At 38.7% G+C, this 16,994-nt stretch overlaps 1 protein-coding gene across 2 annotated transcripts in view; it reads right to left on the bottom strand.

Moving 5' to 3' along the window:
- COMMD10 (COMM domain containing 10) overlaps nt 1-16,994 on the bottom strand; it is a 191,539-nt gene that overhangs the window by 115,046 nt on the left and 59,499 nt on the right. The window contains exon 6 of one of the 2 annotated variants that reach the window (XM_044947791.1): nt 8,606-8,680. The exons of the other annotated variant lie outside the window; for it this stretch is intronic. Within the exon in view, the coding sequence (XP_044803726.1) occupies nt 8,666-8,680 (15 nt within the window). The 3' untranslated portion in view covers nt 8,606-8,665. Of the gene's footprint in view, nt 1-8,605; nt 8,681-16,994 lie in introns of those variants that run through there. 2 annotated transcript variants of the gene reach the window in all.

The raw sequence follows: 16,994 nt of genomic DNA, 5'->3' as shown, positions 1-16,994 counted from the left end.
GTGAACTCCGGGTGTTGGTGATGGACAGGGAGGCCTGGCGTGCTGCGATTCATGGGGTTGCAAAGAGTCGGACATGACTGAGCGACTGAACTGAACTGAACTGACTTGATTTTTAGTACTGGAACGAGTAAAGGAAGATAATCCAAAAAGAGGTGGTTTCCAATTTCAACTCCACCATTTCACTTAAGCAGTTGTCTCCTTTTCACCTCATTTTCCTCACTTCTAACTTGCTCTCCCTATCGCATAGTAATAATATACATTTAAATATTAGGGAAATAGAAGAACTAGAGAATTAAGTGGACTTCCCTCATAGCTCAGTTGGTAGAGAATCCACCTGCAGTGCAGGAGACCCCAGTTTGATTCCTGGGTCGGGAAGACCCCCTGGAGAAGGGATAGGCTACCCACTCCAGTACTCCTGGGCTTCCCTTGTGGCTCAGCTGATAAAGAATCTGCCTGCAATGCGGGAAACCTGGGTTCAATCCCTGGGTTGGGAAGATCCCCTGGAGAAGGGAAAGGCTACCCAATCCAGTATTCTGGCCTGAAGAATTCCATGGACTGTATAGTCTAGTCCATGGTAGACTTGACTGAGTGACTTTCACTTTCACAGAAATTAAGGTATTATTTCTTTACAGGTATAAACAAATGGAACTCAAATACTTCTCAATTATAGGGTGTATTCTTCTGAATTTTAAGTTATGAAAATGAAAGTGAAGTTTGCTCAGTTGTATCCAACTCTTTGCGACCCCATGGACCATACAGTCCATAGAATTCTCCAGGCCAGAATACTGGAGTGGGTAGCCTTTCCCTTCTCCAGGGGATCTTCCAAAGCCAGGGATCAAACCCAGGTCTCCCACACTGCAGGTGGATTCTTTACCAGCTGAGCCACCAGGGAAGCCCATTTCAATTTTAAGTTATGGCAAGTGAGTATTTAAAGCTAAGTGTGCAGAGATAGAGTTTATTTATTCATCCAACAAAGTAAAGCTTTTCTCCAAATGGGAACTCAGCTCTGTTTCCTAAGGCATTACCCTAAAACTGTAGGACTGAAGAAAAAGCACTTAAATATTTTCTACCTAGGACAGATACCATGAAGTAGTCAGTCTGAGCAAATATGTCAAATTTGAGGGAAGCCCTATGCTTCTGTAGAACCAAAAAGCTAAAAAGGCCTTATAATACAAGGTAGCAAGTTTAGAGAAAGGAAAAAAAGGCAGCATCAACATTCCTGCAAAATATAACTAGCATCAAAATAGAATTTTTCCTCATATAATCTCTCTCCCTCTCCCTACCTTGCTCACTCTTGCTATCACTGAGGTAGTTAAATAATATGCTTCCTACTCCTGTAATAATCAAAAGCTTTTCTCTACTTTTCTCCCCACTTCTATCCAGCCTGAGATATTAACTTAAATCAGATTTCTCTCTATAAAAGTGCCAGTTAGTAAGCCAATACGGGATATTGCCTTAACATTTTACAGACTTCTCAATGCAATATATAAAGTGGCTGGGCTAAGAGAGGCTTTTTTCCAGTCTTGGATTATTCTTCTATAAGCTCTAGACATATCATTACTATTTTGAGCACTAATCACCAGCAGCTGAATTTAGATAAAATTCACAAAACAAAGCACAGCATTTTGGCTTATTTGCATGAGATGGTATAAACAAAATTAAAGGGGACTTTCCCCAGATGAACTGGCCATAGAGAATTACAATTATTTCTGGGGAAACAGGCATATTTGATCACTTATAGAGTTCTACTCTTGGAATTAGGAGGCCTGGGTTCAAGTCCTTAAGTCTACAAATAATAAGAAAATAACACTGCCCATCTTTACAAAAAAAACCTCATCTTTGCATCTTACTTTACAGTTTTTAACATATTTTCCTCTTAAAGAATCATGACCAATAAAAACAGACTCAAGTTCATAGAGCTACAGGTTCTAGAGTCAAACCTGAAGCAGAAATATTTTAATGTGCTGGCTTTTTCAGCCATACAGTATGTAAGTATGACACAAGTGATGCAGAATAGCTTCCAAAAAGCAAAAAAGCGATATGCATAGCCACCAGAGTTTGCCACTCTTAGCAGTGGAAGTCCCCAAACCTAATTTGATTAAAAACAAACAAAAAAAAAACTATAAGGGCGGGTCATCTCTCTGGGACGGATACATGGTAACCAAGCGTTACAGACTAAATGTTTATGCCCCCCAAATTCACATACTGAAGCCCCACCCCAGTGTGGCTGTAGTTGGATGAGACCCCTACAGAAGTAATTAAAGTTAAATGGGGCCATAAAGGTGGGGCCATAATCTGAAAGAATGAGCGTCCTTTTAAGAGGCACCAGAGAGCTACCCTGCTCTCTCTGAGCACATACACTGAGAAAAGTCCACGCAGGACCTAGTGAGAAAGCAGATGTATACAAGCCAGGAAGAGCCCTCTGTGATGCTGTTCAGTCACTAAGTCATGTTTGACTCTGCGACCCCACAAACTGCAGCACGCCAGGCTTCCCTGTCCTTCACCATCTCCCGGGGCTTGCTCAAACTCATGTCCATCAAGTCGATGATGTCATCCAACCATCTCATCCTCTATTGCCACTTTCTCCTCCTGCCTTCAATCTTTCCCAGCATCAGGGACTTTTCCAATGAGTCAGTTCTTCCCATCAGGTGGCCAAAGTATTGGAGCTTCAGCTTCAGCATCAGTCCTTCCAGTGAATATTCAGGACTGATTTCCTTTAGGATTGACTGGTTTGATCTCCTCGCGGACTCTTACCAGAAACTAAATTTACTGGCACCTTCATCTCGAACTTCCCAGTCTCCAGAACTACTAGAAATAAATATCTGTTGCTTCAGCCACCTACTCTGGGCTATTTGTAATGGCAGCTTTAGTAAACTAATATATATGTACATAAGACCTATAAGAATAGCTAATTAGTAATAAGAGGCACTTCATGGCAAATAGTGGAGAAGGCAATGGCACCCCACTCCAGTACTGTTGCATGGGAAATCCCATGGATGGAGGAGCCTGGTGGGCTGCAGTCCATGGGGTCGCACAGAGTTGGACATGACTGAGCAACTTCACTTTTACTTTTCACTTTCGTGCACTGGAGAAGGAAATGGCAACCCACTCCAGTATTTTTGCCTGGAGAATCCCAGGGATGGGGGAGCCTGGTGGGCTGCCGTCTATGGGGTCACACAGAGTTGGACACGACTGACGCGACTTAGCAGCAACAGCATGGCAAATAGATGGGGAAACAGTGGAAACAGTGACAAACTTTATTTTCTTGGGCTCCAAAATCACTGCAGATGGTGACTGCAGCCATGAAATTAAAAGACGCTTACTCCTTGGAAGAAAAGTTATGACTAACCTAGACAGCATATTAAAAAGCAGAGATATTACTTTGCCAACAAAGGTTCGTCTAGTCAGAGCTATGGTTTTTCCAGTGGTCATGTATGGATGTGAGAGTTGGACTATAAAGAAAGCTGAGTGCTGAAGAATCGATGCTTTTGAACTGTGGTGTTGGAGAAGACTCTTGAGAGTCCCTTGGACTGCAAGGAGATCCAACCAGTCCATCCTAAAGGAAATCAGTCCTGAATATTCACTGGAAGGACAGATGCTGAAGCTGAAGCTCCAATACTTTGGCCACCTGATGCAAAGAACTGACTCATTTGAAAAGACCCTGATGCTGGGAAAGATTGAAGGCGGTAGGAGAAGGGGACGACAGAGGATGAGATGGTTGGATGGCATTACCAACTTGATGGACATGAGTTTGAGTAAACTCCGGGAGTTGGTGATGGACAGGGAGGCCTGGCGTGCTGCAGTCCATGGGGTCGCAAAGAGTCGGACATGACTGAGCGACTGAACTGAACTGAACTGAACATTTACCAAAACTATGATATGGTCAACTGTATTCCTAGTGAAGACTGTCCTTAGAGCCAAGAAACAAAACCTGGGGAGCTTGATGAACAGGGTATTTTAATGGCCTGAAATATCCTTCTCACCACAGGCAACTCCCTCAACAATGGAAGAAGATTATTCAGACTTTCCTGAGTTAAATTCCCTCTCCTCATGCACTGACAATTATAGTTCTTGTCTCAGAAATCTCTCTGAGCTTCAGCAGAACAAAGCCACTTCATCAGCTTCAAAGGAGCACATACTTCTTTAAATATGTTGATAAACTGAAGAAGTTAGAAGCTACAGACTAAGATAAATATTGACTTTATCAGTGACTTTCCATATTTTAGCCATGATTCATTTTGTGTACACAGAAGATAACTCTCAGAAGTATTTTCTTCATTTCCAAGTTTGTAAGGGGTGCTTCAGTCTAGCCTCCAAGAACTTTAAAGATTCCAGCGTTCAGACTGCAACTATTGTTCATTCTAGTTTACCAAGAGTATGTTATAGCTTATTAAGTGGTTGTATAATATGTAAAACATTGTATTTGATCTGTACAACATAACCCCTTCTAAGAAGGTATATACTTTTCCCCCACAAAATTATAAAACTGAGTTTCTTAGTAAGCGGTAAAGCCCAGAAAAACACTCTTTTTTCCTTTTTTTTTTTTTACTACTTTATATATTATGAGAAAATAAATGAAGCATCCCAAAATTTCCTTGAAATAAAGATATCTGTGGTCATTTGTAAACAATGACAGTTAGCTTTTATAATCAAAGTTTTAAAAGCTAGACAGGTACTAGTTAACTTACTGTTTTCATTTCATTAGCAGTGATGACATGAAGATTTTATAACCTGGGTATGCTCATTAGGACTTTTTCTAAATTAATGAAATTTCATCACAGATCTACCCAAAGCTTTGTACAAACCGTTATCTATTACCCACACTTACTTGGAGGTAGAGGGAAACTTAATCAGTAATTTAAAATACAGACTAACCCACGGTTTGTTTCTATTAGTGAGGGAAAATAGAGTAATCTCAATCAGCCCTTGTGTAGCTATAAATCCATTACTTCAGTGGGAGGAGTCATTGACTCACATACAAGACATAACCAAAAACTTAAACATAAATTTCATTCAAACAGAAACTGGGTGGGTTTTTTTCTTTGCACATCATTTAGTTTCTGAATTAAAATAAATACATCATTTAATCTATCTTAGAAAACACAGAAAGTATTCTATACCAAAAAAAAAATGGTTTTAAAAGTAAAATAGCAGTATTTGGTGAAAGTACTCTCTAGTTCAAGAATGTAATGTCACAAAATAAACCCAACCATAAACTACAAATTATTCACAAAATAATTAAGACCTTCTCCTCACATTGGTTCAAGAGTTTTTTGTTTAGAGTGTGTGTGTGTATTTATTATAAGATGCTTTCAAGAAGACAAAAACAACATTTAAAAAATAAAACTTAGGAAGATACTTTAAGAAGATCTAAGCAGACCACTAGATAAGATGTTCTAACAGATATGTTCTATCTTTTGACATTAAAAGCATTTGTATATATCTTAATTGCTGTATTATTTCAAAATTTCTCACTGAAGTAAATAATTATTTCCCTTTAACTGATTCTTTAAGTAAAAAGATTCCTCTTTTCTTATCTGAACCTCTGAAGAAGTAGTAAGGAGTCCCAACGGTGGCAGAGATTTCTAGGAATTAAGGGAGGAATATAAACTGGCCAGAGTAGAACATGACTGAGTGACTAAGCAGGAAACGCAGGTTTGATCTCTGGGTAGGGAAGAGCCCCTGGAGTAGGAACTGGCAATCCACTCCAGTATTCCTGCCTGGAAAATCCCATGGACAGAGGAGCCTGGCAGGCTACAGTCCATGGGGTCTTAAAGAGTTGGATACAATTTAGCAATTCAGCAACAACATGAACAGGCCAAATTACCATCAGTTGCCTGGCCCCCTCACTCCAACATTTGCTCAATTTTTGTCACACACGCACACACACACACACACACGGAAGGGGCGCGAAGCGGGGGAAGATGAATGACTATTGGAGACAAGGTGCTGCATCTAAAATAGATGCTCCAAATTAGCTCCTACACGGTGTCCTCCATGTGATAATTAAACACTGATCAGGACACGCACTAGTATCTCTTCCCAAAGACGTATGCTTCTTAAATCTCAGACAGATTTGATGAGAGCGTACAAACTGTCCTTTCAGATACCAAGGTGCACATTTTTGCTGCTCATTATACTGCTGTGATATCCATACTTTAAAGTCTTTAACCAAAATTAGTTCTAAATTAACCAACTTAAATTATGGAGAATGATGAATATACATAATCCATCCAGCTGGGCTTGGGCATGGTTACTCTCCACCTCCAACAAATACATTCTTTCTTAGAGCAAAGAAATTTACCAAAAAAGCTACTAGGTTAGATCACAGCCTATGCTGCTGCTGCTGCTAAGTTGCTTCAGTCGTGTCCAACTCTGTGCGACCCCATAGACAGCAGCCCACCAGGCTCCCCCGTCCCTGGGATTCTCCAGGCAAGAACACTGGGGTGGGTTGCCATATAGAGACAATGGCTACCAAAGCTCAATTGAATTGTAAACATACCTACTACAGGTATGTATTGCTATTGCTAAGTCGCTTCAGTCATGTCCGACTCTGTGCGACCCCATAGATGGCAGCCCACCAGGCTTCCCCATCCCTGGGATTCTCTAGGCAAGAACACTGGAGTGTGTTGCCATTTCCTTCTCCAATGCATGAAAGTGAAAAGTGAAAGTGAAGTCGCTCAGTCATGTTCGACCCTCAGCGACCCCATGGACTGCAGCCTTCCAGGCTCCTCCATCCATGGGATTTTTCAGGCAAGAGTACTAGAGTGGGGTGCCATTGCCTTCTCCAATATGTATGTAAGATACATACATACATATATATATATATATATACATACATACATACATAATACATATATATATACAAGATACAGTTGACACTATATATACATATTTATATCTATATGTATGTCACTAAATGAGAGCTACTTTGCATATGTTTGGTCCAGGTAAATTATTTTACACAGAAATTTCCGGGTGTTTAAAGCAATTTGAAAAGGTTCTCTAAAATAATCAAGAAACACAATTGCTCATAAACCTGAAAAAGGGTATCTAGGTCATCTATTTCAACTGTCTACACCAAGGAACATTTCCTTTGACTGATTTTATCCAACTGCCATGGCATCAACTGTTGTCACTGCAACTCAGTGCAAACAGGGACTTCAGCGGTTAGATATACTCTGCGTCAGAATTATAACGTCATTAATGTGACCCTGGGGAAATCATACTTTTTTTTTTATCAGACTCTGAATTTATAAAATAAGGATTAAAATGTTCCATAGAAGACAAAGAGAAAATAAAATAGTTAAAATGCACTGGGTCCTCATAAAGTTGTCTTTGTCATAATAATAGCAACAAAAATGAAAGACAATGATATTAGCTATCTTAGCATTTGGTTCTGATTATCACTTTCTAACCATGACTAACTATGCTAGTCACTTAACCATCTTTCAGCTTTCTCTCATCTATTAATCTTAATAAAGTATTAACATTCATAGTACATACATAGTTAGAAACATCAATGGTAATAATATGTGAAACTACTTTAAAACAAAAAAAAAAAAGGTTCGATGCATGATACAGGATGCTCGGGGCTGGTGCACTGGCATGACCCATGACCCAGAGGGATGGTATGGGGAGAGAGGGGGGAGGGGGGTTCAGGATGGGGAACACGTGTGCACCCATGGCCGATTCATGTTGATGTATGGCAAAACCCATACAATATTGTAAAGTAATTAGCCTCCAATTAAAATAAATAAATGTGTATTAAAAAAAAAAGAATCACAGATATAGGAAACAAACTTCTGGTTACCAAAGGGGAGAGGGAAAGGGAGGGACAAATTAGGAGTATGGGATTAACAGATACAAACTACTATATATAAAATAGATGAACAACAAAGATATACAGCATAGCATGGGGAATTGATTATACCCAATATCTTATAATAACCTGTAATGGAATATAATCTGCAAAAATACTGAATCACAGCGCAAAAAAATAAATAAATAAAACAAAAAAGAATACATATGTGAATTACTATAAGTTATTGTTATAAGTATAATAATGAGATTGGAAATTTTTGTAATACTTTCCTAAAATGTATAATATAAATGGGGCTTCCCAGGTGGCACTGGTGGTAAAGATTACACCTGCCAAGGCAGGAGATGTAAGAGACGTGGGTTTGATCCCTGCGTCGGGCAGATCCCCTGGAGTAGGAAATGCCACCCCACTTCAGTATTCTTGCCTGGAAAGCTCCTTGGGCAGAGGAGCCCGGCAGGCTACAGTCCATGGGGTCACAAAGAGTTGGACGCGACTGAGAGACTGAGCACAGCAATATAAACGATGGGTTCTTCACCACAGTGTTTTGACCACTGCCTGATTCACTTCACTACAACAATAAAATTTTAAATCTTCCAACTTTTCTCAAAATTGGATTTTTCTTTATGACTCAAACATTTATTAACTCCACTATTCAACATTTTAAAATCAATACATATGTATTAAACTCCAAATATGTACAAGGTACCATCTCATACCCATTTACTAAGAGGCTCATCAAACTGTGGAATGCCAAGGCTTTTTCCTTTCTTCATTTTTTTCCTCTTGGATTTACATTCAATTTAAGTGGTAACTTTACTTGAGATTCCCTCTACCCCCAACCACTTAAGAAAGAAGAAACTAAAAAAAAAAAAAAGAAAGAAAGAAGAAACTAAATTTATTCAGCTCCTATTATTCACTTGGCACTACATTTACATTTATATTATCTCAGACAATCCTCACAACAACCATAGGAGACAGGTATTCACATCCCATTTTAGAAATAAAAAAAGATAACAACCATAGCAGAGAAAAAATTTAAACCAGGTTTGCTGAATGCAAAGCCTACGATCTTTCTACTAAGTTAGCACTTTCCGGATTTTCAGATTTCATAAACCAGAACAACACACACACATACACATACACACACACCACCGGTGGTCCTCATGTGGCTAGCAACATTTTACTTTCTAAGAATTTATATGTATTTTAAGTCCTACTATCTACCATCAGCATTACTGTATAAAAGAGAAGGATATTAACATTTAACAAAAAGGAAAAGAAAGACAATCTCAAAATAAGATGCAAGCCTTCTGAAGAAAGAACAGTTGACAATCTTACAGATATTTTCACCACACAATGGACCCTCCGACTGGCAAGTGAGAACACATGCACTAAAGGAAGCTGCTTCCCATGGGAGTGAAGCAGAACCTTAAACAGTGCCCTACTCACTTTCCCGAACTTCAGCACAAAGTGAAAAGAACACGTTTCCTTGACTAAAGCCATGGGCTTTCACAAGGTTCTTATGCTCCAAGACCCTGAGGACAAAGACAATTTCAGAGGCTTAAAAGTAAGTTAAAGAAGCTTCTGATATCAAGAGATCAACATCTGCAGTATTATTATGTATTTTCACAGAGAGCAGTCCTTCTTACAGGTTTTTTCCTTCAAACAAAATCTTTATATCTGAAGCAATTGAAAGAGTGGTTAAAGAATACAGATTTATTACCTCACACTTACTAAGAGACTCATCCATCTTCAGGCACTTTCCTGTCTTTCCAGCCTTATCTACCACACTTAATTAAAGAGCGCAAGGACCTTGTCTTTCTCATGTTTTGAGGCAGGATCTGATATTAGGATGCTAAGTTACCATTTGAGGGTCAGTATACAATGAATTGACTAGCTCAAGGCCAGAAAAAGTATGAAATATAAACAAGTGAATTTAAACTAAATTTTCATAATAAATTTACATTTTAAAAAAATTCATAGTTTGTCCTTCAACAGTGACCAACAGGAAAAATCAAAATAAATCTGAGACACATATAACCTAAGTACTATAATCTCTTTCATACTCTCTTTTTTAGTTTTTTTTTTTAATTGGAGGCTAATTACTTTACAATATTGTAGTGGTTTTTGCCATACATTCACATGAATCAGCCATGAGTGTACATGTGTTCCCCATTCTGGCCCTCCCACCCACCTCCTTCCCCATCCCATCCCTCAGGGTCATCCCAGTGCACCAGCCCTGAACACCCGGCCCCCATCTCTTCCATACTCTATTTCTAATTCATGTACTCACTAGGCAGAGGATAGGATCAAGAGTCTACGGTGGGAAGCAGAACAGACAGAGGAAGATAACTTGCTATTTGCTGTCCAGTGGCACGTGGAACTGACTTATATAATTCATTACCATTTAAGAGCAAAGTTGGACCATAAAGAAAGCTGAGCACCAAAGAATTGATGCTTTTGAACTGTGGTGTTGGAGAAGACTCTTGAGAGTCCCTTGCAAAACAAGGAGATCAAACCAGCCAATTCTAAAGGAAATCAGTCCTGAGTATTCAGTGGAAGGACTGATGCTGAAGTTGAAGCTCCAATATGTTGGCTACCTGATATGAAGAACTGACTCATTGGAAAAGACCCTGATGCTGGGAAAGGTTGAAGACAGGAGGAGAAGGGGACAACAGAGGATGAGATGGTTGGATGACGTCAGCGACTGGAAGGACATGAATTTCAGTAAGCTCCAAGAGTTGGTGATGGCCAAGGAAGCCTGGTGTGATGCAGTCCATGGGGTTGCAAAGAGTTGGACACTACTGAGCGACTGAACTGAACTGAATCTATCAGACATCACATTAGGTACTTTACAGCCTCCAATCCCTGCTCCACCATTATTCTATCCTGAATTGTCCTAAAAGTCTTAAGAAAGGAGCATACTCACTAGACACCTGAAAATTCTAAATGATCACTTGGCAATAAAGTTCAAAGTTTTATGAAATAATTCTTTTAGGCCAACAATATTAGGCAAATCCTCTCTTTCAGGGATTAAAGAGCATCCTGACTGCTTTACTACATTTTATATGTGCAATTGGGTTACGCATCTACATTTCTCAAAGCAATCTACATTTCTGCCTACAGTAGGCATCTACATTTCTCAAATTTTATACATATATATAATATCCTGATTTTGTCAGTGATTCCCTTTAAGGTCATAATACAATGTTATTGAAATAATCTACTCATACAGAAAATGAAATGCCTTCTAACTGGTTGGGTTTTTAGTTTAAGCTACACGGGAGGTAAATCTTTGTGGGCAACAGATATAGGTTTTCATCTTACTGAAATTTAGTCACTGGATATAGTCTTCCCCAACTCAGACTATCTGTTTCTTTTTTCACTCACATTTTAAGGCCTAATTCAAATATATACTCCACAGCAGACACGTCCCTATGAATCTATATAAAATCAGTACCACACATGGTATATCAGACTGCACTATGAATAAACCTCCCTAATTCAACTTATTTGTAAGTTTCTAGTAGGGGCACCCCACTCCAGTACTCTTGCCTGGAAAATCCCATGGAAGGAGGAGCCTGGGAGGCTGCAGTCCATGGGGTCGCAACGAGTCAGACACGACTGAGCGACTTCATTTTCACTTTTCACTTTCTTGCATTGGAGAAGGAAATGGCAACCCACTCCAGTGTTCTTGCCTGGAGAATCCCGGGGATGGGGGAGCCTGGTGGGCTGCCGTCTCTGGGGTCGCACAGAGTCGGACACGACTGAAGTGACTTAGCAGCAGTACCAGCAGCAGCAGTATGTCAGGCACCATTTTAGGTGTTTAACATATTTTCCAATTAAGTGTATTGTTTCCAAGCCCTTATCTATTATATCCAAAAGAAAAATTTGAGTCTATCCAAAAGAGAAACTTGAATATACATTTCTATCCACTCAGCACCTATCACAGAGCTTGGTACATAATGCTTTTTGAACAAACATTCATACTTTATTAAGAATATAGATTTTAGGAATACTAGTCATTAAAAAAAAAAGAATGAAATACTACCATTTGCAGCAGTCTGGATAGACCTAGAGAATATTATGCTCAGTAAAAGAAGCTGCAAAGAGTTGGACATGACGAGGAGGCTGAACAACAACAACAAAAATGAGTCAGACAGAGAAAAACAAACACTGTATAATATCACTTATACATGGAATCTAAAAAATAATACAAATGAATGTATATGCAAAACACAAACTGACTCACAGATACAGAAAACAAACTTGTGGTTACCAAAGGGGAGGGAAAAGTGACGAGGGACAAATTAGGGGTTTGGGATTAACTAATACAAACTACTTTATGTAAAACAGATAAGCAACAAGGATATACTGTATACACAGGGAATTATACCCATTGTCTTCTGATAACCTAAAATGGAGTATAGTCTGCAAAAATATTGAATGACTATGTTATACACCTGAAACTAATATTGTAAATCAACTATACTTCAGTTAAAAAAAAATAAGACTACACATTTTGTTCACAGAAATATATAATTGTATTCATCTAAAATATAAAGACTATAATTTGAACAGAATCTTCAACTTTTATTATTTTAATGCAAAATTTGGTTCTTGATTTTCTTCAAAAAATGAAATTTATATAAATATTTGCTTAGCTTCAACATGTTTTCTATATGTCATATCCTCATTTCTGACCTTTTTCCCATTTTATATAGAAAATCAATTGCTGAAATAATTTTGTCTCTAAATCAGAGAGGGTTATACATATTAAACACTTTGTTAAATTGGAGTCAGACCTGTGTTCAAATCTCAGCTTAGCTGACTCAGCAGCGATATGATCCTGCTCAGTTTCCTCATTTATAGAATGGAGATAATATCTATTTCACAGAGTTACTGGGAAGAGTAAATCAGATGAAATATTTTAAGCAAGGGAACACAGTAAACATTCAGGAAATAGGCAGCTGTTGTTGCTATGATATAGATTTGTCCCTAACTCAGCAATGATTACAGTCTTACTTTAAACCAGTGGTACTCAAACAGATGTGTCTAACAAAGAACACAAAAAATATTTGTACAACTTATAAAAACACAACCTATATCCCATACCTCATTCTGAGATTTGTTGTTTGTAGAAGAAGAGAGGAAGTAAGGTATAGGCACACAGAGTTAGAAAACAACCCTTCAATGACTTTGAAAACACTATTTTAAATATTAAATTTATTAAACCTTTCATATGAGTCCATCTGCAACTCCATTTATTAATAATCAAAATGTTTGATTTGTTAACATGCAAAATTTGAATTTTCTATTTACCATTAGACATATTTTGTTCAATAAAATAGCTGTTTATACAACAAGCTCTCTTAATAGTAACTGCTTAATTAAAATAACTGTATTGCTTTTAAATCCACACATAAGATTAACTGAAGGTCTACTGTGTGGCTGACATTGTTTTAGGCATGTCCCTGCTCTCATGGAGTTTACTTTCTAAGACAGGGGAACGGAAAATAAAAGTAGTAATAAATAGTTATGTTAGGAGATGACAGTAATGTAAAGAAAAATAGAGTGAGTTAAGGGGGATAAAGAGTGATAGGAGAGATGCTGCAATTATTTGTAAAGTGTTTGGGGAAGGTTTCTCTCTAGAAAGATATCTGCTGCTGCTGCTAAGTCACTTGAGTCGTGTCCAACTCTGTGCGACCCCATAGACGGCAGCCCACCAGACTCCTCCATTCCTGGGATTCTCCAGACAAGAACACTGGAGTGGGTTGCCATTTCCTTCTCCAATGCATGAAAGTGAAAAGTGAAAATGAAGTTGCTCAGTCGTGTCTGACTCTCAGCGACCCCATGGACTGCAGCCTACCAGGCTCCTCCTTCCATGGGATTTTCCAGGCAAGAGTACTGAAGTGGGGTGCCATTGCCTTCTTCAAGAAAAATATCTGAGTAGAGACCTAAGAGAGGGGAAATAGCAATCCATGTAGCTAACAAAGGAAGAAGCATTCTAAAAGAGGAAATAGAAAGTGCAAAGGCCATGAAGTGTACCAGGAAAAACAAGGCAACTTCTGTGCATAGAGCAGAAGGAAGAGACAGGAAAGGTATCAGATGAAGTTAATTAAACAGGCAGCATGGGGTCATGAGGGCTTTCCCTGTGGCTCAGCAGCAATGTGGGAGACCCGGGTTCAATCCCTGGGTCAAAAAGATCCCTAGGAGGAAGGCATGGCAACCCACTCCAGTATTCTTGCCTGGAGAATCCCCATGGACAGAAGAGCCTGTCCTCTGTGGGCTACAGTCCATAGGGTTGCAAAGAGTTGGACACAACTGAGGCAAGTTAGCACGCATGGGGTTATATCTGATAGGATCTTACAGGCTATGCTAAGGCCTTTGGGTCTTTGAGTTAAGAGAAGCCCTTAGAGTATACTAAGCAGAGATATAACATAATCTGAATTACGTTTAAAAATTCTGACTGCCACATGAAAAATAAACTACACAGAACAAAGGTAGAAGTGAGGAAGCTAGAGGCACAAAAGACAGACTCATGTCAAACTTAAATGATTAGCCACAGGAGAAATAAAATTTCCTGGACTTAATTAATGAACATAGTGACCTAGACCCTCTATTCCCAGAGACAAGATTGCAAAAGACGTTAGCACCTATTACATGTCAAACACAACAAAACTGTTTGCCAACAAATCAGTCAGGCCTCAGGGAAAAAAAAAAAATCACTGCTTGCAAGGCAAATGATACCTCACTTACAAAAGGTCTTTCCGTAATGTACATTAACCCTTAAAACTTTAGATGTGCACCCCCAATTCTCCCAGATTCATCCAAGTCAAAACTCCAAAGACATAGGAATACAAACATTCTACTTCCAGGAATGGGAGACTCAGACTAACCCTCCCACTAAGGATTAACTAAGAAAATTTATCAAAAGATAATTAAAAGCAAAAATTTTAAAACATTTACTTGAAGGCACTGGAGGGCTAACAGTGAAGTAATGATTTACAGTCGAGGATCCAGGAGCAGCCTAGAAATAAACTCAGCCTTTGGAGGCACTTCTCCCCTCCCCTTTAAAACAAGTAGATACTCAAATGGCCAATAAAAGGGGGAAAAAAGGAAAACCATCTTATTAGAAATTCAAGTAAAGAAATATTAAGACCACAATAAAATACCACTGGACAATCACCAAAATAGCTAAAAGTAACAAAGATGCATTACTAAGTTCTGATGACCATGTAGAATACAACTTTTACACACCGTTAATATGAGTATAAACTACAACTACTTTAAAATTAAACATGTATATGCTTTGGAAGATTGCAAAGATGACTCCAATTCTCCACCCTTTACTACAGACATTATTGCTAAAATGTGACTCTACAGCATCTCCCATCAATAATTAGAATCTATTTCCCTACTCCTTAGATTTGGCCTGTAGGTGTGACTGACTTTGGCCAATAGAGTATGTTGAGAATAACAGTGTGCTGGTTCAGCCCCAAGGTTTCAAGAGGCCTTGTGCCGGTTCACGCTCCCTGTGAATCAAGCGAACAAGCCTTGTGCCGGTTCATGCTCCCTGTGAATCAAGCGAACAAGCCTTGTGCCGGTTCACGCTCCCTGTGAATCAAGCGAACAAGCCCATGCTAACCTGCCAAATGGTGGAAGACGTGAAGCACGGTCACCTCAGTCAGCACGGTGACTAAAGCCATCGTAAACTAGCCTGCTGCCAGCAAACTGCTGACACATGAGCAAGCCCAGCTTCAAACTACCTTGCCGACACATAGACCCATGAACAGTAATAAGTGGGTACCGTTTTAAACCACTGTTTTGGAGTGGTTCCTTCTGCAGCAATAGCTAACTGATGGTACCAGAAAGAGGTACAGCAATAATTTTAAACATAAAGTATATAATACTGTTTTTGAAATCAATCAGTGGCCTAAGGCTTAAAAAATGGTGAGCAAACTCTTAGCAAAAGCTGAAAAAGGTTAAGAAAATTTTCACAAAAGCTGAAAAAGGTTAAGAAAATTTGCGCTGGAGGCTGAAAAAAATGGAAACTTATGCTATGTAGTAACAAAATAAATGGCAAAAACTGTGTTGCCTATAGTACTCCGAAGATGAAGAAGTTACTTAATAAACATTTAGATTTGTCTCAGATCTCCAGGCAAGTGTTAAAAGTCAGGTGGTTGTTCCCAGCTGTGTATGATAAGGTAACAGGGCAAAAAAGAGATGAGCTAAAGAAAAATTGATCAACTCACAAGCAAAATTTAGAAGGAATAAAGAGGGGCCAGGATTTGTTGGGTTGAAAAATAACAACTGCTTCTTACCTCCAGTCTCTCAGCTGGCAAAACATTCTCCAAACGTATAGTCTGGAACTGCAGGCCAAATCAAAATGTAAAAACCCCTTGTAAATGTCTCTAAGAGAATAATGAAGGGGCCTATAAGACCCTCTCAGCTAAATAAAAAGCCTTCTATAGTCTTAAAGGAGTTGTCTCACAGTCTGACAAACCCAAAACATGTCTAGAGAAAGAAATGTTGTCTCAAAACAATTTTAAGTGTGACTTTGGCATATATCATAACACTCAGCAATTCCACTCCCAGGCAGATACCAACAGAAACAGACGCTCCTATGCAACAAAAGGCATGTATCAGAATGTTCATAGCAGCAGTACTCATAATAGCTAAAAACTGGCAACAACCCAAATGCCTATCAACAATGTAATGAATATAAAATTTTTTAATTGTAATGAATAAATAAAATATGATCTATTCATATAATAATATGCTATACAGCAATGAAAATGAACAAACTGTATACATAGCAATAAGAATAAATATCAAAAACATAATTTTGAAGCAAGCAACACAAGAAAATAATGTAATACCTTTTAAATAATGTCAAAAATAAAACAGTCAATAAAAACAAACAATATTATAGAAGGTACACTACGTAAGAGGGAAAAAGAAGAGGAAACTATATAGGACAGGCCAAGAAAACTTCAGGAAAGCTGGCAATAAGTTATATCTGGAATGGAGCTGGATGGTAGTTACACAGATGTCAGCTTTGTGATTAACTGTAAATTTGCGTTTTATGCGCTTTTCTGTACATACATAATTCAGCATGCATAAAAGACGTGCATCAGAGAGGCCACAGGACAGACTGCGACAGCCAAAG

The sequence above is a fragment of the Bubalus bubalis genome, chromosome 9, assembly GCF_019923935.1.
Source record: "Bubalus bubalis isolate 160015118507 breed Murrah chromosome 9, NDDB_SH_1, whole genome shotgun sequence".
NCBI lineage: Eukaryota > Metazoa > Chordata > Mammalia > Artiodactyla > Bovidae > Bubalus > Bubalus bubalis.
Note: the sequence above shows the minus strand (reverse complement) of the source record. Positions and strands in the feature narration are given on the sequence as shown.